Here is a 25,896-nt window from a genome sequence, read left to right as displayed (position 1 = left end):
TGCGCTCTATTGACCCGGTTTCAGTGTTCAGCGAACACTGAAATGTTTTGCTTTAAAAATATTTTGAAAAGATAGGATTATATTTCTTGGTGAATAACAGCTAATTTAACAATGAACAAAATCATCAACATTGTCTAACCTGCAGATCACCACCTGTGCATCACAATCACCAAATGAACACGTCCTCATCACCCTAATAAAATCCTCGATCAAAATTCATGCGCATCACGATCGCATCAATTCTCCACAATCTCACCGTAACCACTGAGGTTGATTTCGCCACCCCCCCAAGAAATCGTCCCTATTCACCATCAACACAAAATAAAACGACACCAACCAATTTCTCTGGGTAAATAAACCTCTCTTTGTTTATTTTGATGCAGAGCAAAATTTTTCTGCCTCTGCGCCCTTGATTTGTTCATTAACCCAAATCTTTTGGAGTTAAGTTCAGTTTTAGGTGATTTTTCCCCAGGTATCTGAACTTAACAGATAATTGTGGCACAATGTGAAATTCTGGTTCAAATTTTTCCCAAAGACCCATGACAGGCTGATCAGAATTATTTTCAGAAAAATGCTCGCTTTTCTTTTTTTTAGAATGGTTTTGACGGAAAGATAATTATGAAGCCTTTTCCAGCTACTACCTAATGAAAAAATTACACCAAAACCATAAAAATAAAGCTAATCTCTGAGAACAGAGATACTGATAATCGAAAATAAAAAAGATAAGTAAACTCATTTTCAAAAAAAGATAATATTGTGCAATTTACAAGTAACATTTGCCAGGAATGGTTCAGGCGAAAAAATAGATTTTCTCAAAAGGGTGACACAATTCAAGTGTAACTAATTTCACTAAAACAGAAAAGGTAAATAATTTGCAATCTTGTGTGATAACTGTATAAAATCAAACACAAGGGTAATACATTTGGGGGTGGCCACAGGCTGTGTTTTTTACAGTGTCTATTAAAAGTTAATTTACATAATCTCGATGAAATATCAGTAAAATATGACGGGATTGAGACTTTTCATATCAATTTGGCAGTGATGTTTCTGTCTATTATACACTTGATCACATTTGCCTTAACACCATTTACTTAAAAAAAGTATTGTTTACTGAAATCTACATGTGAGGCTGCAAAAAATGGATCCTCTTTAAATACTTTGAAAACTGGCAACTAAATAAGTATGCAAAAGACAGAAAAAAAACACCAGATGCTGAAATGTATCTTTGAAACGTTTTGAAAAATCACCACAGACAGTGGTTCTCCATCTATCCGAAATACTTTTCTTACTTTGAGAACTTTCAAACTTAATTGAGAAATTGCCAACATTCTGATAGTCAAGCTTCAGCCCTAAAAAGACTCACTGAAAGAATGCTTACTGAAGAACAAGGCAAAATATGAAAATCTGTAGACCAACACTGCTTCCTACAAAATTTTGCGACAACACTACTGTGTAATGCTCACAGGTGGGGTTGGGTATTCAGAGAATTTAAGCATTTACAACCAAACCATACATTTGCCAACTGTTTGCCTTTTTCATTGTTGGTACACGTTTTATGCCTGCCTTCTGGTGCACTCAGTGCAAGAATTGACGAATGCAGGTTATGCATGATATCAACTTACAACACCTCTTTACCTCTTTGGATCGGGTGAAAGCAAACATCAATTGGCAGTTCTCCAACAAAGCTTACGGAAAAGAATCACGCTACTCAACTTGGGTGGTACAGAACAAACAGAAAAAATATCAAGGCACTTTTATAAAGAATGGAAAAAAAAAATTAAAACATCGCAATGTGATCCAACAGGTCACACATTTTTGTCCAAAGCATGCATGCTCCAAGTTTAAGCACAAAACTTTAATTTTGCAAAACTCCCATTTTGAAATGACATAAACACTGGTGCTCTTCGATACCACTGCCAAATATAGCTCACCAGCTTAGGCTGGGCCTCCATGTTAGTTTAAATGTGACTGGCTGCTTGTTGGTGCAGAGAAAAGCATCACTCCATTATTGAAACGACAGATTTAGCACTGATGGTTACGTGCAATACATACAGATATCCACGTCTTTCTTCAATCCTTATGCACGACCGTTTGCATTCATGTTAAGAGTCTTTTTGTCTAGAATGAATGCTCTTTACTCCAACAACACACAACTAATGGGTAGCCTGTTTGACGTCACGGCCTAACACATGGAATTGACAACGGTACCTGGTGGTTCCTTCTGGCAACATTTAGAAAAAACTGATGTGTTACAAAGAAGCCAGGCTGGATTTGAAATTAGCAAGCGTGTCTTAGCTCTAAGTGGTAAACAGCCAAACAGTCACCCCACAGTAAACCGTGCAACAGTATTTACCTTACAAACAAACTTTATGTTTTTGTCAACATGATTTGAACAGGTCAAAAGATGGAACAATTTGAACACTTCATTTCAAAAACATGATGAAAGTATGATACCTCCTGACAAATGAGGTAGCATGTTTGCTAAAGACGGTCTTATCCTTCCTTTTGGTATGCTCACTTTGTCTAGTAAGGGCTCAAATAGTCCAATTACCTGCCGTTGTTTGGATGCACTTAAAGATGTTGCCAAATCATGGACACTCTGACCACGTCAAACAACAAAGACCCAACTCAAAAGCTTTCTCTTCAGAAAGAAACACCCACAAGCATTCCCAAGATCATGTAGTCAAAACTTTTTGAGTTAGCACGGCTCAAATTACAGGAATTTCTTTGGCTAGCATTAAGAAATGTACGAACAAAGGCCTGCCAAGGAGTACACGGAAAGACGTTAAACCTGTACTAACTAAATTTTCCATTGGATTGGACTGAGCAACGTCCGCACCTGGGATACATTTGACTGCACTGTTAGTAGAGGGATTCCACACAGGCAGAACTGCTGCATCCGACCAATGCTGCGATGCTCTCCAAACAAAGTTTGACAATCTAATTATTTTACCGCATAGAAAAAAAAGCCCTGCTCACAAAGATGGAAGTTCCATTTGTATGTGAGTCACGCTACAGCAACAGAAACCTATGTGGGGAAATGTGGCTTAGTTTTGATATCCTGGTTACAGGCAGTCTTCATGTTTAACAAGTGTATGACTCTGCAAACTATGGCTTGGAACAGTTTGACTGAACTCCCAAATCTTACATCAGCATGTGATCAAATGTACCATATACAAAAGACTCTGACCGTAATTTTTCATTACATAATAATGTCTCAAAGGACAAATAAATATTTTCCTCTCAGACTGACAGCTCACTGGAAAATCCAGGGGACATCTGTTATAAATGGGGGGGGAGAGTTAGTCCAGCTGTAGTGACTGGCTTCAATTAGGAAGCAAATTTGTGAGTGTCTTCAATCGTCCTCACTACTTGACGGTTCCCCGACGACTTCGTCCTCGTCTTCGTCAACCTCCCCTTCATCTTCTTCCAGGTCTGACATGTCGCTCTCGTGCCCTCCTTGCTCCTCCGCATCTTGGACGACCTGGGACTCCTGGGCGTCCATTTCTGATAGCTCCTCCCACTCGCCCTGTTTTGTGACAAAGTTGGGATAGAACGTCAATGATGTATTCCACGTGTTCGATGCAGCTACAGTTGAGGGGCACTTGTGTGACTCGGAAATGACACTCCTTTTTTCCAAGACGGCAACCAAAAGAAACAGTATTCTTCAAGAAATTTCAGCCTTGCACGGACACTGACAGAGTGGAGAGGACAAGTTACTGTACGTACAGTGCGTGGGTGGAAACACTGTCATGTCACAGCAACTGATTGTAAAAATATCATTAACTGTAAAGTGTGTACATGACGTGCTCAGAAATTTATGTAGAACCAAGGTTTACACAAAACGGGCATTATTGATCTGTTTCAGTTACATATTTTACCAAAAAAAAATGTGAGGGAAAATCACACAGTTTGATTTTATAGCCTCCCAATCCACTTGTCCTGAGAGCTTCTGCAGACACAAATAAAGCACAGCTTGCATGCATCACCTTCAACCGCCAGTGGGTCAAGGGTCAACCAAGGCCTCTTTATCAGTACATGTGCCCTAACAGTCCTCAGTCTTTCAATTTCAAAACAGTTTAAAACACACAACGGGGGGGCTAAGGTTAAGGAAGAAATCCCTACCTCTGATTCCGACTGCATGGGATATGGTTCCTCTATAATGTCTCCCTCATCTGATGAATCTGTAAAAGACAAACAAAAGAACTTTCATGGAAGGGATCTTTGTGGACTCGGTCTTGGACTGATCCAATCGTCCTCTACCATATGACAGATTAACCCTAACCGTCCTCAATCCTTCAAAATCCTCTGGACAGTTTTGTAGGATTCTGGAAGATTGAGGCTGCAAGGCAAAATTGCATTGCCGACTGCAAAGGATGCACTGTCTCAAGGTTGCGGGTTAGACCTTGTGTTGTTTATGTTCGGCCATGCATAAAGTCATGTCCACATTATTTGAAATCCTACATACTGCACTGCCTCAACATAATGAATTGGAATTGAGGAATTGTCAGAAGATATTAAAGGGTTGAGGCAGTGGGTACCTCCCCACAGAACATATTCAAGAAATATCAGAGGATTTTGGAGGACTGAGGCTGCATCCAATTATTTCATGGGGGCTGTTGGAGGATTTTTGAAGGATTGAGGGTGTGTCCTAGCCAACAGGGCCTAGGCGTTTAGGGTTAAGAAACACTTCAGAGCTTTGATTCTTTCTGAATTAGCTCAGTTACTGCACAGATGCACAAACGATCAAGTTTTCCGATGTCATTTTCCTTGGCAATTAGTAAAGGTTTTCCTACCAAACTACACATGTGCAGTATAAAACAGATTTCAATGCGTTACGATTCGGTCAAGAGAATGTAAAAGTAGTTCCTTCACCTTCTTCATAGATCAGTGCTGCTTTCATAGGTCTGTCTTGTTCTTCCTCACGTTGCTTCTGAGAAGCTATCTATTGATACAAAATCAAAAGTCAAGGGCAAGCAGGGAAAAACAAACAGTTAGTAGCATAAAAGCAAAGGCAACTTGTCTATGAATGCGCTTTTTGAAAACTTACTACCCCCTAGAAAGGGCCGACTGAAGTAAACATAAAACACTAAATTTTTAGCCAAAGATGACACTTTTTTGCTAGATTTTATGACCATCTGTTGTAGGCTCAGGAACGTCTCATTCATCTTTCAAGAAAAAAATTCAGTACTATTCCACACAGTCTAAGCTGGTATCCAATATTTTCAGCCAAGGGACACTCACTCCGACTGGTACTCGTTTGTGTAGACACAACAATTCTAAAGGGAATCTTTTATCATATATGAGATGGCATTTTCTCAGCAACGAGCATAAAGTCATAAAAATTGAGTCCCTTGCAAGTAAGCGTGTATCTTGTTTTAAATGAGGCAGAGAATACAGTATTTATAAACAGACATTGTGAAGGGCAAAACAGTCGATACAAAACACAGCGGAATCTTTACTGATTACACTCCATGTACTAAAATGGTAGCCATTCCATCTTGTCTACCCTTGTTAGATGTATTACATGAAATATAAAATACACCATGAACACATATCATTATGTAAGTGAATACGCCAACTTCTGGTGGAAAAAGGAGTTGTTCCTCAACTGTTTCTATGAAACCGATGATAAGACCTTGAACCATATTTGATCAGCTGTCACCTTTACGACACTGGGTGACTGTGTCTAGTCTGGTAAACCTTGGTACAAAATGTATATCCTATGCATCAGGAAAAATTGACCCATGGTTGACTAATGGTCAAAAGATCAGACTTAGCCTTAAGTGCCGCTACGTTAGAATCACTTGGCAACGGCCAGCCACAGCATGTGTATTTATGGGAATCGGATTAAACCACCAGCAGACAGCTTCCACAGACCCATGCATTATAACCAGCCATGGCCAAGATTTGAAACAGCCTAAGAGATCAAGCAGACGGGCAGTTCTTCCAAACTGGGCACTCACTACGACCAACTCGCAAGACAGCAAATGGTTATTGTTACCTGTGCCAGCATGAGATCCAGTTTGCCGTGTAGTCTCATCATCCGTGTCGACTGGTGCGTCCTGGTGTTGATCATCTCATACACCTGGCTTAGTTTGGTGACAAGCTCGGGGCACGTCATGAGGTAAGATGCCCGTTCCCTCAGCACCACCTTTGTCCACTGAGCTAGCACCAGTCCACTAACACGAAAATATCCAGACGAATTACGTGGAAAGGGTTACTATCCCAGTCACGTTAACATTCAAACACAGCAATCTCTGTATTATTTGACTTACCGAAATCTTGAACAAAATCAGCCTTGTGATTTCTCCGTAGAAATCCAATTAACAGAAAAATAACCTTGAACCACACTCAACAATAACCTGTCAAAACAGCAGCTGGTGTTTATATTTTTTTGTTCGACTAGTCTTGAACTCAAGGGAAGATTAGCTGACATCCTGACTTCACAACACTACTGGTAACCCTAAAATCACACTAATACCTTTTTCTTCAGCTTACGGTACGCTTTGACTTTTTGGACTTAACACTACTTGTCTGTTGAGCTTATATATCGTTTCATTATTGCAATATCTAAGTCACAGAAAAAATAAAAAAGTAAGGCAAGCTTCATTAAGCTCACTGCAATTTTTCTTAAAACTCAGACCTAAGAAAAAAATGGGACTCCAAATTTGGATATCACTAAAATATCCCAGTTCATAATTCAATGACAAAATTTGACTATTTTTATATGTTGGAAAAATGCAACAGATAACATTTCATGGGGGGAGGGAATATTCCATCCAAACAAAGATGAAACCTTTCATTTATACCAAGATACAGCACACAGAGTACCATGGAACTGCCCAGAAGTTCTGCACTAAATTTTTCTTTTTGGGCGGGGGATTTACTTTGGTATGTACATGGCCACTTGTTTACCAAAAAGAAAAATTGTCCAATCCTGATTTCCATACTTGCAGTTAAAATACCAAAGTACATTGTTCAGCCCAAAATGCACATTTCCAATATATCAAATCTCACTCAATGACAGACAGATTGCCTATCCTTACCTCTGTGGTGTTGTGTTCATCCTTGAGGCGAGTTCCTGGACTAGACTCACCACCAGGGGGATGGGGAGTCTCTGAATGGTTCTCCTGATGACAGACTCCTTCTGCTGTTGGAACACACTCTGTCAAAAAGAACGCCATCGACAACACAACATGAATCTCTAATCCGAAATCATCTCTGCCAGAAATCTACCTGAATCTCTCAAAATGACAACAAAACAGCACTTTTTATCTCCAATAATTCGACATCAAGCCTCATGAAAGATAACAGTGACTTGAGCTTTGAAGCCAAGAATCTACAGAAAAACTATTCAAAAAGGTGTCAGATTTTGTAAGACATCGGAAGGCTATGTTACAGCATAAATTACACGTTGTTGTAAAACAGGACTTGTGACATTTAAAATGACTACATAACTGTAAGTTATCCCTGTTATAAGGACAAAAGTGAGAAAACGACAAAGTAAAGTCTTTGAAACGATAAAAACAGACCATTTTTATATTTCTTTTCTTGGCATGGCATACACATGTCTTACACACACAACCAGCCAAACAAGTACTGTGCACCGTAACGGTGTGGAATTGAAACACTTATTTTAGATTCGGTTGAAAAGTTTTAAAATCTCTTCGGTTTTGTTCTTGTACAGTGGGCTTTTACATTGATATCGTTTCTTATACAATATTTTTGGTTGCATGAGCCGTGTGTTAGTGTGCTGGCTGGTGCCACACTGTGAGAGAGATTTTTATTGTTCTGAAAATCTGAAGAGAGTTTGGAGGACCTTTGTGAGAGGCCTTGCTTTTTGATTTTATAATTCAGGTGTGAAATCCCGACAACTTCCAAACACATATGGGTGACCTTACATGTACGCACCCAACAAAAGAAGAAAATGTCATTTTCCATAGAAACAGATTTCCAAATCAGTTAAAAAACGGACACCCTGCTTAACCACTTGACGCTGAATGATGTGTGAACACACAAAATTTTCCTTATTTGTTCCATGAAGGACGTGTGCACTCGTTAAAGAATTCTTTATTCATTTCCGTGGTTGACGTATTAATGCGTCGTGCTTGAATGGATCAAAGTGCAATTGAAAGGTTGAAGAGTTTTTTGGGAAAAAAACCTGCCCCCAGCAGCTTTTCTGGGTAAGAAAATCCTACATTTGCTGATTAATAAAATCAGAAAAAATGAAATTCACGACTCGTTCTCTGCTGAACAATGCTCCTTGACTTACATCCAGCATGGTCTTATCACTGCTCTGGAGTCCCTGTGTAAGTAGCATGACTAACGATCCCGTCTTAGCACTCTGGTCTTGGGTTGACATGTCCACCTGAGCACCAGCCACATTGAGGGCAACAAGTCGGTCCTCAATGCTTACCTACAAGGGTACAGGCATTGAAGAAAATTACATTTTCTTGATTTTTATCATGGGGGTCAGGAAAATATGCAGTTGAACATCAATCCGTATCGCTTACAAATTTGTGCAAACTGTCATGACAACTGGCCCACAGATTCAGAGCTGCCAACCTTTCACTCAGCTTTTCAGTATTCTGAAGGCTGAAAATCAGTATTCTACTAAAGAAATCAGTATTTTCCTCTGTGACGCTGTAAGAATGTTCTATTTTACTCCCAACTGGTTTTTGAAACTCTTAGAAGATGACGATGTTGAAGCCATTTCCACGATCAGCTGTGCTACGCTGAATTGCAGCATCTAACAGCCAGGGTACACACGACATGCCGGTTCACACCACACAGCACTAGCAAATTACCATGCTTGCACTGTATACATTAGGCTAGGCTGCACCGCACAGTACATTGCTAGATAACTGTAGATGTCAGACTATACTCAGCTGCATGATAGATGCCCCATGAAAATGCTTAACTCCTTACGTTTACTGTGCAAGCGATCAGTTTTGGTCAGGATCGAATTGCATAGTGTCCACTAGTTGGCATGCCATAGCAAGCCTGTCAATATTGTGCATAATAATATGCAATGATCGGACTTTCCAAAATCCGTATTTCTTAACAGAACAGGAACGTTTTGGAAACAATTTTGTGCGGTTAACTCAATGACAGCAAAGCTTTGTTCAAGCATTTACCATCGACTGAGAGGATTTTCTTTTGCTTTTCCTTCCTTCAACAGCACTCTCGCCTTCTGCCGCTGCCCTGTAGCCAGTGTGAGCGAGGACACTGGGCGTCTTCACTGCTTCTGCTCCGGTCACCACTGGTTTCTTCAACTGGAGGGTCAAAGTTTAGAAAGGATGGTCAAAGTTAAGACAAGTTAACACATCATTTACAGCTGGATGTGTACATGAGAAACAGTGTTGAAGTTGAGATCATCACAAGACCATGCACAAAACCAGTCACAAGTAACAGGTTGAGCAATGACAAAGGAATGCTTTTGTGGCAGTTTATTTGAACAGCTTGTGACTTGAATTCAGACTAGAGGTCTTGTGTTTGTCTCGTGTTGGTCTTGTGAAGGTCTCAGGTGGTCTTGACAACAACACTGGTGAGAAAGTCAGTTTGACTTCTGCAATCCAAAGTTACGGGTAAGTTCAAGGGGCAACTAAAGGCACATTAAATAAATATTTCCGAAAAGTCCGATATCAAGATCAAGACTAGATGACTTTAACATGTGTATCTAACAATCTTCGTCATCGACAAGAACAACTCCTTATTCTTTGGGTCTACAAAGCTACAGCTTAATGCAGCCTTTAGCGACTATGACCTGCCTTCTTAGACTCACTCACAATGAACTTTCGTCAGAGATGTGACATGAGGGAGGAAAATTAATAGGTGCCAAGTTCAGCTCACTTCTGATTTCTTCTCAGGTGCTTCAGAAAAAGCTTGGCTTTTTACCTTTTCTCCAGAAACTTGGGGGATGGCTTGAGTTGAGGGATCTTCTCGTATTAAGCAGATGCTCTTGTCTTCTGATAGGAATGACTGAAAACCAAAATAAAGAAAACAACTTGGAAAGGGTTGAAAGAAACATCCTTATTCATGCCTCAATTTGTGTGAGGTAAATCATTGTTTTAAGGGCAAGCTTTGTTACTGACAACGAGCCAGTTCCGTAGTCCAACAGACTATGCACAAAATGAAGGGTGTTACAGGTCATTTGAGATAATCAATATGCAAGCATAAATATGTTCAAGTTGGTGCAACGGCAAAAGTGTCAGGAGCTTTGTTCCTACACGTTAATTTCTAAAACATCAAATGTGGCTCACTGTCAACATTAAGGTCATTTATGGAGGTCTATTTCCATGCAATGGAATACTGATACTTGCCCAATTAAGAATGACTCGTCCAAATATGGATGCTTGGGTCTAGTTCTTGTACTCACCACTCTCTCAAATGTGAGTTTCAATATGCTGCCATGAGCAATGAGGATAGGTGGGCGCAATTCTGGGCAGAGCAGAGCAGCCAGGATGGGAATGGGTCTAGGGGATATGTCCTTGCCACCCTCTGTGCTAACCAGGAGGTGTGACCTCGCCTGCACCTGGTTCTTGGCTTTGCTGTTAGCACGACAAAGGCAAACAGAACTTTTGTTAAAAGGGTGTCCCCCTTCAGGCACATGTAGTGCCTTAGAGAACAAAAAAGGGAATTTTCCACGATTTGAATTTTCAGCAGGGGACATGGGAGGGTCATCTGGGGTCTACCAGACGGGTGCGCACCATCAAGTGCTCCCAAAGACTGATCCAGGCCGGGGTTGACTGTACGCTCAAGGTCGGCTCCATGAAATAGGAGAAGCCCAGTGCTGGCTGGTGGCCAGAAACAACCCACTTATGACGAACAGCTGTCCGTTCACCAGGGACAAGTTGAGTGGCTAGGTGGCAATCGAATGCCGTGTGAGCCATGCACCCTAAGTCCCTTGCGAATATGCAGCAGGCGTGTGGATTTCCAAAAGATATCGTGACTTGATAACAAAAAACTTCTCACATTTACAGGATTTTGAGCAAGAGCAGACCATTGCACCTGCAGGTACTTCGAGGTCACAATCAGTGAGTAGTCAATCCATGCCCTGGAATGATTCACTGAACCGCTCACATGACTGGTAAAGGAAGGGTACGACGAATTATGTGAAACTTTAGTAATGTCTTACCCATTCAATACAGGATCAAAAATGTGGACTTCTCCACTCCTTGTGACAACAGAGAGGTACGTTTTCTAAAGAGAAAAAAAAAATTGTCGGAGGTAAAATTCAGTATCTAGCTATCATGCCGACAAAAGCAAGCTAAGGGATAAACAGGATTTGGAAAAGAGAAGGAATAATTTTACTAAATGGCAACTCACAACTCTCTGTGAATCTGATGCCAAAAGTGGCAGCTGGTTAACTGTTAGCGTGCACTTCATTTCAAAAGCTGTCATAAACCGTTCAAACTACCGTCAACCTTGGCTTGTCAGACAGTTGGAGAATACCCTGCTTTCAACATCAGACATTTGTAAACACTTACCAACAGCACAAACAAAGTGTCCTTCATGCCTTGTTGTGTTTATGACGGAGACACAACAAAGCCTCATGTTGCATCTTCTGACCCAGTAGATTAGGGTCATAAAAGGGATAGAATCATTTCACTGACTAAATTTATCCATCTGACTACAAAAAGTCCACACACTGATGAAACTGTCTACTTTACACTTTAAGGTCAACTTACCTGATCTTTGGATGAATTTAAAATATCGAAATCCAGTGGCTCATCAGGAACAACAAGTGACGCAATGGAGGATTTACTCTTTGACGCTGAACGGACTTGCCTAGCAATTTAAAAAAAATTACAAATGAATCACCAATTGACTCTCTGGCCCTTGTTTCATTTGTTTTGTCTGTTAACCCATTCCTTTATCTTGACTACATTAGTATTCCCATTCTACAATCTCTGTAACTACTTGGAATTTTGGTTCACTGACAGCATGAAAAAGAAGACAAATCAGATCGACAACAAATTCAGTGACAACAAATTCAGTGAATATTTCAGAGCCTCTCAAAACCTAAATCAAATTGGAATGGATCGTTTTTGACACCCTATAATTAGCAATGTCATTGCTTTCAATTGCCTTGGAGTGAAACAAGAAAATGGGATTATTCTGACTCCAGACTTTTGCTGGAGGTTCAGGCATCCTGACAAGAAACTACAGACTTTTCTGAATAGACGCCATTACTGTTGGGCCACCACACTCGTGCAGGGGTCCTTAACACGAGCAATCATAAGTCAGGACACCTCACTAGTCAGACAGGATTGTAACGTGAGCGTACCACCTGTCTGTGAATGGGATTGCCCCACAGTAATGGCCTCTCGCTCTGGTCACCCGATTCATCGATATCATATCAGTCCACTATATCCCAATCTACGCAATCCTGCATCCAGCCCAATGTGATTATAATATCCACCACAAAAGTTCTTCAATTTACTCTCTGTTCTGGAATCACCACTCTGTCCACGATGCTACTTCCAAAGTCCCAGACGTTTGAAAATGAAATGGAACAATTTCAAAGTGCGACCTCGGTCCACATTAAGAAGTTGATCCACACTGGGTGTGTGTTTGCTAGAGGGGAAAGGAAGAAACAGGGGTGTGGATATGGGCCAGTAAAAGAAATGAGAAAACATACCACACATTCAGAACCCTATCCCTCTCAGCACAGGAGAGAAAATACAGTCCCTCTACCGATTCTAAGCTGCTCATTACACGAGACGACTCTGATGTGGAGCTGGGTACAACCTTTAACCTCGTTACTGGACTTGCATGACCGGTAAATTTCTGAAAGCAAAAAAAAAGTAGAATTGAAACGCTGCATTGTAAAACGGAAAGTTGTATGACATTTCTCAAGCTTAATTTACCTGTGCCATTCTCCAGTTTGTGGACAATTCTTCATGACCGAGAACCTACACGACCCTTAATGAGACATGCCTGATGGTGCCCACACGCAAACATCCAACCAGCCGGGAATCGCTATTTGGTAGTAACAAAGGTGTGCAAGTATGCAATTGTACAGTTGCAGACTCTGTGAGAGGCCATGGAAGAAAACTTTGGTCTGTTGGCTGACCAGAGAAGCTAAAATTGGCACTCACTCTTAAAACTTTCTTGGTATCCATGTCCCACAGCTGTATCATTCTGCCTGCCGAGAGGAGGGCTCGGGCCCCAGGACAGAGACAGACGGAGTGAACAGAATGGGTGTCTGCTTTCCACTTACTGTAGGGAGAAGAAAATTAGGATATATTATGAGGAAATGGTGCTTATTGAAAAAAGGACTTCTTTGAAATGAGGACAATAAAAGCCAAACAATGTAAAAAGTTTGAAGATGTCCCAGGCTTGAACAATTACATGAGTGCATACACTTGCTGATAGAAAATTGGTTCCTAAAAGTCTTGAGCAATAAATGTTTTATCCATTCTCAATGAACACAAGATTTTTAAAACAATTGGAATGCGGCCTTGTGGATAGGGTTCATGACTCCTGATTACTGGGCCTTCGAATAAGGCCACCGGTTTTAAGCTATAGCCTTGGGCAAGTCACTTCACCCCTGCTTGCCTCTCTCTACCTGGAAGTCCATGCGGATACCAGCAACTAGTGGGGAACGACCAGCAATGGCCTGGCATCCCATCCAGGAGGAATAGAAATATTCTCTGTGGTTTCATGCTAAAGAAACCAGAGATAAATCTGGCCTGATGAGCTGCAGTGGCTAAGGACACACTTGCATTTCAAGTGTTTCTTGGGCATCCTTCTCTGGTGCTGTTGACACTAAACAGTGTTAATGACTGCATCCTTCAAGAAGTGCCCGGGTTTGGGTTGAACAGTTTATGCATCACTGTAAGTCGTAAACTGACCAATTACAATCTCAATTAAAGACAATTTGCATCTTTTATTTTTCAAACTGTCAAGCGTAATATTCAGAAACAAGCTAAGCTCCTCGTTTTCACCCTATCCGTCTTTACCATTTCACTTGGCCATGGGTGGCATCCCACTCAACAATGTGCTGATCATCGGAGCAGCTGAATATCGTCTCACCGTCTGGGTGCCAGCACATGTCATTGACCTTGTCTGTGTGGCCCTGGTCCTTATCAAAGAATGGGAAAAAAGCATGGTAGAGTGTATAGGTGCGTGTGATGAAGAAGCTGTTATATGACGGTACTTCGCCAAGCATACACTTTTAATACTATGGACACATGTACCAAGTTCAAACAAAATTTTGCCAGTACAGGTTAGTGCATGGAATATGATGGGTTTTAGCTGGCAAATTTTAAATACAAGTTACATTTCTAGCTACAAGTATATGCACATTTTTGAGGCCATTTTCCTTTTAAACCACACACAGCATGGAATTACGGTCGCACAGTTTTGGACCACCTGTGGTACTTGACAGAACAAAAGCAACTGTGATTGGAAAACTTACCCGAAGGACATGTAAAGATAAAAGTCTAAAAATATAAATTCTCTTGGTGTTTCACTCATTTTTGTGCTTATCATGTGACCCTGGAATATGGAGGATCAATTGGACAGAACAAAATTTATCTGCCCCTGAGTTGAGGTGCACCCCCCAAACTGCCAAAGACAGACAGATGGTTGTAAGTTTTCCAAGTGGGTTCTTGCACGCATTCTGCATGTACAAAAAGACCATACATTCAGGAATAAGTTTGTTACGTGTACTCTGTGTGCCACTGATCTCCAATGTAAATGCACACTTATGCCGTGAGTACCCAAAAAGACACGCCCTCTTTGGTTGTGCTTGGAGCAGTTTGTATGATTGGTCTGACCACTTTTGGGGCCTAATGTCATGCCCTGCCCCACTTGTTCTGAAAAGTAAAAAGTCTCCTATTTTTTGGCCATTTCACAAAGAGCGAAATTGCCCGATTCAGTCAAGTGCAGACATTCGACATTTTAAATGTCTTTACCATGTGTCTGTGTAGATCTGCTTTGGCAAGACTATACAAAAGGATGGTGCCAGCTCGAGTTCCCATGGCGAGCAGATCAGAGGTGGAGATTGCTGAGGCATCATTCTCTCGCTTCAGTAGTTTGTGTGATCGTCTCTTCTTCTTAGCTGGTTCCTGTACAGAAAGACAAAGAGAACCAGACCAATAGTCATCAATGTAAATTGGGAATAAAGCGCAATAGCATTTGGCTTAGTCATAATTAGGATGTTGCGTCGGTCTTACTCTATCAGTCACTGCTGATAGAATTTGACGGTCTGATTATGCTTGCATTCCAATCATTCCCGGCCACTGCAAGCAACCTGAAAACAACAAATTTTCCAGCAGATAACACGTAGCACAATAGCATTGCAAGGAAAGTAATATCCAGACGTTCATGTGCTTTTATTTGTTGCCTTCCAAGTCTCTGAGAGGGTGTTAGCCTGGCCTCATTAAGATGACAACGGGGTAGCCACTTTGGCCTAAGCATTATCCAAATTTCAAGAGGAACGGAGGACAAGTGAATGGGCAACAAAGCTGACTTATGTAATATGAAAAAAGGTCAAAGTTCACATTTAGTTTAAGCACTAATAAAAGTGAATTGTAATTGGGTTAAGTATATATGCAAACAGTAGAATCCAATGTACCATGCATGCAACACCTCATGTGCTTCCAACGAACTGCACATGCAAGTTGCTTCATCTTGAGAAAAAAGTGGAGCTGGCCTACCAAATCAAGATAGTTGCTTTATTTGGCTCCACATACCCTCATACACATAAATATGGGTGATAAATAAACTAAACAATTTAAATGTACATGTTTTTTCTGTAAATGACTTGATGTTTTGCCTTAATTATTATTACAGGTACCTTAATTTTAAAATAACAATTAACAGAAGCATACTGACTGACTTGGCTGTAAACAGCAGATTGTTTAAGGGCATTGGGGCCAATCCTGCAAGGCCACAGACGCAATGGCCACAATTGATGTCATGGCTTACTTCATCATAAATGGTTTTGAAATACTCACTTGAATTAAGACCATCTTTTAAAGGAAACTTCAACCTGTTTTCTTCACTGCAACACATAAACTTTCAATGTGATCAACAAAGTTTGCTTCTTGACAGCCATACTATGTACCAGTGCTGTAGTCGAGTCACCAATGTCCAGACCAAGTTCCGAGTCTCAAGCCTTGAGTCCGAGTCACAAACCTCCAGTCCAAGTCCAAGTCACGAGTAACAAGTCATGAATCAAGTTGTTCAGCCAATTATTCTAAGTGTATCAAACCACGGAAGAACATCCATGATCAAAGCTCTAAGTTCGTTGTGTACTATCTGTTTTGTTTATGCTGATTAATTACATACATTGCTAAAGCAATAAGTATTTTTTTGCTTATGAAAATCATCCACCATTTAAACTTTAAATTCCAGTATCTTTATTTATTTAGGAAATGAAGTGCTAGGGCAGTTTTAAAATACATTTAAGATGGGCTCAGGAGAATGCGTGAACCGAAGATGAGGGTATTTAAAAAACTATTACAGTCATGCCCAGCGCAGGCCACATATTTTTTATTTTCACGCGAGCCTGGCCATTTCGCTAAAAGTGTTCGCAACTGGTTCTAGATACTATGAGGCTGAATATGTACGTCCATACTTGCGTGTAAATAACAAATGTGCACCCAGAGCATAGTCTGATTAATGCCACACAGTTTGTGGATACGGAATATGATGCATCTGGTTGGCTCATCAGTGGATATTTAGCCGTACATAAACGAGCACAGTGGAAAATATGCAACATGATGACACTCCACCAGTAATAGCACGGGTGCATACAAATAAATTTTCGACCGCGTTTACGGTAAATATGTTTAATGAAAATACATAACTCGAGTCATAAGTCACCAATGCATCCTGAGACCCCAGGGTCATGTGTGCCATGGTGGTTTCATGATCAGCCAGATGATGAAAAAAGGAGGTGCCTCAACTGTGATTTCTGTGAGTCATAAACACATTGTCTGGGTGCCTCGTAGAACGGAAGAAGTGGTGTGTTAACGTCACAATTTTTCCTAGCAAATTGACAGAATGAAAATTCAACTGGAAATCAATCGTTCGTGGATGATGGAGGCGTACCATTCAACAAGGTCAGTGTCAGGTCTCAAAAATCTTGTCTCCACACAAACATTATGTTCATTCAGCCCATACCGTGTGATCATGCACAGTGACAGTACAATTGTTTTAGGCTGGCTCTTTCTGACTTCTTTACACTACTTTGTTTACATGTTTTGAAAAAGGAGCTGCACTAGCTGTTCAACATCCTTAGATATATGGATGACACTAACTTTTCCCTACAGTCACCTACTTATTAGCCATCTGAAAGCAATAACGTGATGTAAAATGTCAAATTTAGCGGGGAAAATATTGAGGTATTCAGGTAGTAAACACTAACAATTTTCACACTAATCAGTAATCTCATAGAGTTCATGTAAAGGATGTCAAACGGCATCCATAAATGGAACTCTTTCCAAAAATAAAGAATTTCAGTAGTTCTTGCAAAGTAAGTCAAAATTACCAATCCAAAATGGTATCGACATGACGAAAAAGTTCCCCCATATCCAAAATCTTCAAATTGTGATTTATGGTGTTCATTACCTATAGTACCCTGTTCCTATAATGAGAACAAATTCTACTTTTTCGAAACAACTTATCTAAACAAGTTGTTGGTGATGTCCTCTTTCATATCAGAAAAAAACAAAACAGGGCTTTTGGTTTTTCAAGGAAATTTTGGGATAAAACGACTGCCCCAAAAAGCTGTGAACGATGATATATTACTAGCAAATGTGGTCTGGTTCCTTGACCTGGATGGAGATTTGTTTTGATGAGTCCACAATGCCTCAGTTGGGTAACCAGACGAGAAATAAAATGGAATGATTCAACTGAGCGGTTGTCTTTTGCCAAACTCGGGTTTGAAATTTGTGGTTTTCTTGCTTAATCAAATATTGTCAAAATTAACCTAAACTAGGCGTGCTAGGCCTATCAGGATTGAGTAGGCCTAATGGTTCCTTTTAAGGTCAAAATGTTAGTTTGAGAAAGTGGACGTTGTTTCCTTATAATGGGGTGGGTGCGGACATCTAGGACTCTTGCAAAATGGCAGGTACTAGCATGACTAGTTCCTGATGAAAATACAAACTATGGCGACGCACATATGGCACCTGCCAGTCAGATGATCAGATCCCAAAATCATTTCTTTGATCAGTATGGATGTGCGCATTCGTTGCAATTGCTTTCATTGGTTAGGGATGTTACAAAATTTTGAGATATTTAAAATGAGCCCAGAAAATAATCCCACTGGATAAAGCATAGCAAGACCTTTCATTTGATACCCCATTCAACCCCATGGCTTTAGTATTAACAAAGTTATATTCTTCCCTGTAGTTTATCTATGGACACACAAAAAATGTGATTGGAACAGCCAGAGAACGGCAAATGTATGTGATTATGAGTGCGTTTTGTAAGACACAAGAAATTGCACGACGTTTTCAGTTCTTATTTTACTGATTGATAGTATCTCATATATCCTTGAAATATTAGCATTTTACATGTACATGATCATTATCAGAATAAAAGTACAGAAAAAAATATAATAAAAAAATAGAGACTTAACTTCCTGCAGTTATCTTGGGAACTAGGCCTACATGTACTTGCATCGAATATGACCCAAAATTTGTTTACCATTTCCTAATGATAAATGTTAGTGTACCAAGAATATGTTGTTGATCAAAAAAATCAATTTCAAAACTGTGTTGGTACTAAAAATGGTAGAATGGTTCAAACGCCAACCCACACAATACAGCATTAGCATACGTAATGCAATCGCTCGAACATGTGGTGAATTTTCATTATTGATATGTGTTTGAAATCCACAAGCATCCACAATCCATATTGTCAAAATCACCATTTTATACAATATTTTGACAGAATGGTACTTATTTTATCATTACCTTTCATATTTGTGCGATGACAATCTAAGTGCAATGACGATCGTACGATGTCATACACGCTTTGTAGGCTATGTCAGCATTGCACGGCTCAAAAATCCCAAACTTTGCCAAAACTGGGACCAAAAAAAAACACACTTCGCATCGTATGATTCCACTCAAATTTCACCACAAAGTAGGTAAGATATTTTTCTATCGAAATGCATAACTTTTGTTCCGGGAAGATAATCTTGTATATGATTAGCGAGAAGTTGAATGCAAGCCCAAAGTTAAGAGAGTGCAGACGATCCCTAGAAGTTAAGACCTCCTTGGAAGGATGGTACCACATGACTAGAATACATGTACGTTATATTGATGACCTAATGGGGAATACCCCTTTATAACCCACAGAAACACGTCATTTCTGGGACAGCCTCCGATGCTCCTGCAAACGCCCGTGCACACACGGTAGCTACATTCCGACCGCAACATCCCTATGAAGTATAATAAAACCAGTGCTCTGGAATATGTGATTGCCTCAAATCACATATTCAAGAGCACTGATTTCATATTATATTCTTGTCAATATTCTGATGACGGTGCTACGCAGCCCTTCCATATTTCTTGTAACATCCCTACATTGGTTGCTACCCACCACTTAGCGAAACTCCCGGATGTCCGTGCCGCCCGCCCGCGCCCCATAGGAATACTAGGGTGCTAAAGGTAACTAACATCAGATTTATTGTTTTTTCGACACTTCTGCCATGAATGACCATTATATTTGTTGAAAATGTGATATAAGAGTGCTAAACATTTTTTCTGTTGTTAGTGAAAAAATGTCCGCAAATTGGGCAATATTGCAACTGAACGCGTGATGATACCAACCGTCCTTGTTGGGCACCAGGATAAACAGGTACAGGTGGCTGACAGGTGTGAACTTGGCGTGTACTGTTGAGTTATTGTCGCTGAAGTGGTATCCCATAAAGAAAGGCGCCCATCGGGGCTGCAAACTGCCAAAAAGCTACCATTTGGCGAGTAAGAAATAACTCCAGTGGCCGCCATCTTGAATCCCACGTGTCGACCTCTGGCCTCATTTGCATACACGGGCACTTCGCCTTTTTTATCTATTGGCAGTTTGAAAATGTCGACTTAGCGTCCATTTGGGATCAAACTAATTTTGACCCACCATACTGACGGTAGACGATTAATTAAAGAAAGAATCGAATTCTGTGACAGAAACATTGAACCAAAGATGGATAAAAACTGAGCTGCTGATCGTCCACGCGCCGGTTGATATTGGTGATCCGCATTCGAACTTTTAGTGGTGGCGCCCTTCAAGTCTCTACTCAATCTCCATTTTCGTCTACCTTTTTGTTGAATAATCCGCTCAATGCAAGTCCGATGGAGCCACAAGAACATCGAATGATATGCAACAGAGCCAAGTATTGAAGTATTTCTATTTAATTTTAACACTTGAGGCCTGCAATCGGGAACTGACTTTCGAGAAGAAGCCTCTGACGGAGACAGAGTCGAGTATTGGAAACCCTTCCAAAACTTTCGGCCAAACTTCGGGTTTTCATTTCGGGGCACGGGGCGGCTTCATTTCTATGCCCTCGAGATAAAGACAAGACGAGCCGTTGCCGTTCAGTTCCATTTGCTTTCCATCACATTCATGCATCGATCTGCCTAACTCGAGAACAGTGTAGGGACATGTGAAAGGCACGTTAGTTCCCCCGTTTGAGACCCACAAACGTAACAGTTGCTACGTCTAATTTGCCAATGGTAATTGTTTTCTATTAACCTGTGGGCTGCTGCAACCTGTCAATCCCTACATACCAAATAAATAAGAATATAGATCATAATAATAACAAACGTCATGAACTCACGAGATTAATCCAGTCCCATTACAAATGAAATTGTAAGGAACGACGGAGAAAAGGCGCAGAGCACACAAGGCAAAGTAACCCATTTCGAAATACATGTAATTCCATTAATACCGCACATTTTTCTTGCAAAGCAGTTTAAGTTAGTTAGCAAATTCTATATACACATTAAAATGTATAGCAATTTATATTAATATAATTATAAAAAAAAATTAAAATTGAAGGACTGAATATGATAGATGTATTGGGAGAGTGTAGTTGCGCATTCGTTTCTAAATTGGTAATTGAAGTGCATGCGGCTTTTCGATGTTTCAAAACTTGTTTCCCAAATTGTATCATCCAAACTGTTTCGAGGAGAGGAAAGAGAAAAATAATTATTTCTCATATTTCAATCGTATGAATTTGTGCTTACGTCTTCTGCAGTCGACCAATTAAACAACATGTAGGCCTCTCCGCATTGACAACTTTCTCGTCCAAACAGTAGTGCTGTCGACATTAATTTTAAGTTTTGAAAACCTACAGATTAATCATTGGGACTTTAAATACCGACAAATATGTTCAACCAGTTATATACATTCTCCAGATATTTCCAAGTATGTCAATGAATGTTATAATGTTTACTAATCCTATGTACAAAGCAGTGCTGGGGTAAAATGTGAAAACAACAATCTGTACAGGAAGCCATGCATACATGTATTGTACATACATAAATTTTATCGAATGCATTTGAATAAAAAACAATACAAAATATAAGATATGCGTCATGAAAATGCACCTTCTGTCTCGTATTTGTTTTTTTACTAGAAGATGGGATGGATTGCAATTTAATCAGTTATAAAAACAAGGAATTGAAGTGAAAAGTTACCATCTACATATGCTTTCCATTAAATAAAAGTAAATCTATCTACCTGAAGTCCTCTTCGTTTGATGATATTGAACGAGTTTAATTTAAGATACACCTGTACACACTTGCAGTCAGTAATTGCATAATTATTATTCGTTCTTCCTCAGTCATTCACTTCACGTTTTGAGACGAAACTTGTGCAAAAAGATAGTGCTTGACAAGTTTTGGTAACGGTAGCTGAAAAACACCAGTCGGAACAGGTTGGACGCGAGCACGGCTGATCTCCGACCGAATACTGTGTCTACAGATCTGTTGCAGAGATCTGGGGGTTGATATCTCCCTGAGAACCCATGGCAGAATCGCCTTCTGTTCCGGAGATGCACCTGCTTGTTTCAAAGTCTCCTTCACCAGTTCAACAGTCTCTGGGGCTGCTTGGACTACAGGTAAGTAGGGAAGAAGCTCCTTCAAGCCCTGGGCTGCTACAGCTGGATTGGTCGCACTTCTCCTGGTGTCGCGACTGCAGAGTTTACGGAGTGCGTAGTCCAAGGGGGTGAGTCCAGCGTTGTCTATGGGGGTCGGGACAGCACCGTGATGGAGGAGCTCTTTCAGGCAGGCTGCACGGCCTAGCTCGCTTGCCAGATGGACTGCAGTTTTGCTCGGTCCAGACATCATGCAGCCCGACGCTTTGTTCAGGTAGCTTATCATTGCCACCTTTTTTGTCTTCTTGCTCTTAAATTGATCTGGCGTCAGCTTGACCCCAGGAGCAGACCGTATGGTCTTTCTGAATCGGTACCCGTAGTGGTACAGCTTGGACCGGTGACCCTCCGAGGAAGGCAGCATCAGGGTGTGCTGCAGAAGCCTCCGTACCACACCAGGTAGGTCACTCTCCACGGCCCGAGCAAGGTGACTGCAGCTGTAACCTCCAGTCTTCATGGATTGCACTGGGTATTCCTGCAGTAGATATTCGATGTACTGTATGTGGTTATGTCCAATAGCCATGCTGAGGGCTTCGGATGCCGAGATATTATGGGTAACACCTCCTTCTCCATCCAGCCAAGCCTTGTACATCTGCATCCGATGTGCCTCCAAAAACGATGACACCTGATGTTCTTTAATACCTCTCACGAATTCGTTGTACAAATCGTTCGTCTTATTTCCCAGTTCGATTATGTTTTCCTCCGGATTTTCCATTTCACGAAACTTCTTATATTAATATCCAGCATTCGCTGCAACAGTGACGAAAAATTCCTTCAACTAGCGATACTGAATCCCGCACTACGGTTGTAACGGTTGTGGACATTTAAAATTCACTGATGCTAGTAAACAAACCGTACACACAGCGACCTCCCAGCCCATTGCATTGTGCGGCTTCAATTGTGCATAACCGCTGACCCGCGTTAGGGCATCTGCACTTACGTGTACACGTACATGTACATGTGCAGTTCTTTGTACTGTGCCGAAGTGCTGGGTCACTGAACGTGTGAAACGAGCCCATCCGGCCCGCTCGGGACAACTTCCGACATAAGCAGACAGGGGCCGTGTCCGAATGACTTGGCTACGGTTGGCACAACACGGGGGCCTATACGGCAGCCAGTAGATACCGGTAGCAGCTGCAGCCGTTGGTCATAGATTGTGTGTCACTGCGTGCCGTAGCCACGTAATTCAAACACGCCCCACAGTGCACATGACGCGTCATGTTAATTCGAAAACGCGCATCGACGTGTTCTATCGTTATTGGGTAGATTAATATTCATAGAATTATATAGCTCTATGATTCTTACCCACAGATTTAGCCGCGAAGAAGTCAGGTTTCTGGACAAGTTTTTTTGACTCCAAAAGCTTACACATCATTAACCGCGGTGCTACTGTTCATGATAATGGCTTGACGGTTAATTACACTGAATTTGCTTTTGCCTTAATTGTAAAACCCGGACAGTCATGTTTTTGACAAACTTCAAGTATAAGTTACATCATTAAGTTGAAGCAGAATTATTAGCCGTTGCCCACCTTTGATGATTGCAATAGCCCTCTACGCAGCCTTTCTAGGCCCGTACTAGTTATTTATGGCCCTATAGGTTCCAATGAGTATAGCTGCTCGTCCTGTTACTCATGCAAAGAATTATGATCAGCATACCCTGTTGTCAAAGGGGAAAACTCCTAGCATAGCGTACATGAGTTCAAGAATTTTACTTTGGTTTATAAAGAACAAGCTCCTCATTACTTGGCGGATCGAGTAAAACCATCACTCCTCCTCTGAAATCTTCCAGCTCTAAGAAAAAAAATGACACAAAAATAAGAACTGAAATAAAAATTACAGCAATGAGAAAAAGACTACATCCTGTAAGAGATAGTATTTGTACATCAGAAACGATGTACTGCATTAGCCTTGTGTGTCCGTCTGTCTGTCTGTGACATCGTACATGGAAAAAATTTGACGAGCCTGAGTGATCTCGTCTCTGGAAAACTTCCTGGATCCACGTGACGTACCCCTGACGTGAAGATCTGCTGTACACTGTAATTCAATTTTTTCCATATGTCGATGTGATGCCAACGTTTGTAGTTCCATTAGTTAATTTTTTTAACCGATTCTAGAGTTATGAATAAGACGATTTCAGTTTGGGGGAAATGGTCAATACACAACTTCTTGCACTGTGCACTCAGCGTTCGATCAAACGGGTTATCAGAATTATTATTTTGACTGTGACCAAACTGAAAGTAACTGCAATCGATCCCGATTGTTTTTCAAAAGGCAACTGCGCCACACTTTTAGTTTTTCGTAAGAGTTTTAGATCACGAAAACAGGTCTGACCAAACTGAAAATACACTGCATTGTTTAAGAGGTGGTGTTTTCAAGTTCTTTGTTTTTTTTTTAAACCGAAGTGAAAAAAAATTGTTCCTACAACCGGCGAAGTAATTGCCAGCCAAAAGTTCAAACCACCAGGTATATCTTTAGTTTGACTCAACCAATTTTCATGATATAAAATTTGTAGAAAATCTAAACGTAGGGCAAAGATGGTTAGTGTAAAATTTAAACCCATATCAATGTTTTTGGTAATGTACGATAAATTTAGCATCTGGGGATTCTAATAACTATGGGACAACCTGTATATATGACTGAACCTCCAATTCGGTCACTAACAGAGGTGCAGAAGGACCCAGGCCATGTCTTCTAAGCCTTGAAAGCGTTTCATCTGTTTTCTTGTTTCAGGGCAGACCTGTTTTGTTCATGTAACTACATGTCTCCCAAAACTTAAGGCTTCACTCGCTTAAAAGTCAGAGATACGATACGTTTCAGATTGTCTCACCCATACATCGCTTGTCTTCCTTTATCTTTACGTTTTGCCTCTGTACTATCAGTGGACATGTTTATATGAAATTGTATTATTTAAATTACATGTATTGTATTTTATAATATTGTTCCTTATTTTAAAATAAGTTGTGTTCAGGACATTTCGTTTTAATTTAATTCAAGTCTTAGTTTCATTTAACGTCCTTGAGATCCGAAACAGGCACCGTTTAGAAAACAGTTATATAAATGATACAGGACCCAGTTTTAATAAAACAGCAAATAAAATAAAAATAAATTTAACAGACTTGTCACTCTTTTCGACACAGTACGTTTTCCGCGTAAATCCCAATAAACCTACCAACTGCACACTATATATGCAAATTGATAACCGTTTGGGTTAATTATAGCGGTTCTTGCAGAAGGAAATCACCTGTTATTATCAGTAGGGCCTTATGTTATTTTGTTCAACTCAAATGGCACGTGAAGAAAAAGATCGCGAACTATTAAACATTGTTGCACATCACAGAGCAAACAATGTCTGCCACATTAATTTTATGTGAAAGCATAGTTGTATTTTGTCACATTTGTCTCAGATCCATTCCCTATACTATACTTTCTTCTTTGTTTACCCAAAGGCCAATTTGTGAGTCCAACGGTGATCCAAGTATGACATTAATCTTCGTGTTTAGAGCCGTGCGTCAGTCATTTAGCCATTATTGGACAATCGATCACTCCCAACAAAAATGGTATTTACAAGGAACTCAAAATCATCTGCCGACCCTCTCCTTTGTTGCTGTGCATCACTTTTGTGTTCACGCCAGGGCTTCCTTTTTGGTCCACGCTGACTCTATACATGCATGAATCGATGATGGCACAACAGAATGACCCCTAGGCTGTTGGGGGTGCCCTTTTTGTCAAAATATGGCCTTGGTCGCCTAGCAACCCTACACAAAACCAGCATAATCA

The 25,896-nt window shown here is 40.6% G+C and overlaps 2 protein-coding genes across 10 annotated transcripts; both read right to left on the bottom strand.

Annotated features, from left to right (window-relative positions):
- Nucleotides 1–340: 340 nt before the first annotated feature.
- wdr43 (WD repeat domain 43) lies at nt 341–20,208 on the bottom strand. The gene is made up of 16 exons (XM_022248110.2): nt 19,800–20,208; nt 14,928–15,080; nt 13,971–14,092; nt 13,107–13,227; nt 12,647–12,795; nt 11,694–11,793; nt 11,141–11,205; nt 10,382–10,553; nt 9,901–9,984; nt 9,141–9,278; nt 8,276–8,419; nt 7,050–7,168; nt 6,005–6,182; nt 4,876–4,945; nt 4,126–4,184; nt 341–3,529 (listed from the first exon to the last, which is right to left on the bottom strand). Exons 1-16 carry the CDS (start codon nt 19,974–19,976, stop codon nt 3,356–3,358), a joined length of 2,025 nt encoding a protein of 674 aa, XP_022103802.2. The 5' UTR covers nt 19,977–20,208; the 3' UTR covers nt 341–3,355.
- A 667-nt stretch (nt 20,209–20,875) lies between these two features.
- LOC110986342 (uncharacterized) lies at nt 20,876–25,868 on the bottom strand. Of its 9 annotated transcripts, none has more exons than XM_087137666.1 (3): nt 25,685–25,865; nt 23,863–23,910; nt 20,876–22,867 (listed from the first exon to the last, which is right to left on the bottom strand). In XM_087137666.1, exon 3 carries the CDS (start codon nt 22,830–22,832, stop codon nt 21,813–21,815), a length of 1,020 nt encoding a protein of 339 aa, XP_086993792.1. In that variant the 5' UTR covers nt 22,833–22,867; nt 23,863–23,910; nt 25,685–25,865; the 3' UTR covers nt 20,876–21,812. The 9 variants fall into 9 exon arrangements, with proteins under 9 accessions (XP_086993792.1, XP_086993789.1, XP_086993799.1 ...); XM_087137663.1 differs by having other exon boundaries at nt 25,710–25,865; XM_087137673.1 differs by lacking the exon at nt 23,863–23,910 and having other exon boundaries at nt 20,876–22,592; nt 25,685–25,868.
- Nucleotides 25,869–25,896: the final 28 nt, after the last annotated feature.

Source organism: Acanthaster planci, linkage group LG01 (assembly GCF_054643075.1).
Source record: "Acanthaster planci isolate LZ-2023a linkage group LG01, COTS_SCS, whole genome shotgun sequence".
Classification (NCBI taxonomy): Eukaryota; Metazoa; Echinodermata; class Asteroidea; order Valvatida; family Acanthasteridae; genus Acanthaster; species Acanthaster planci.
This window is presented reverse-complemented; position numbering and strand designations above follow the sequence as displayed.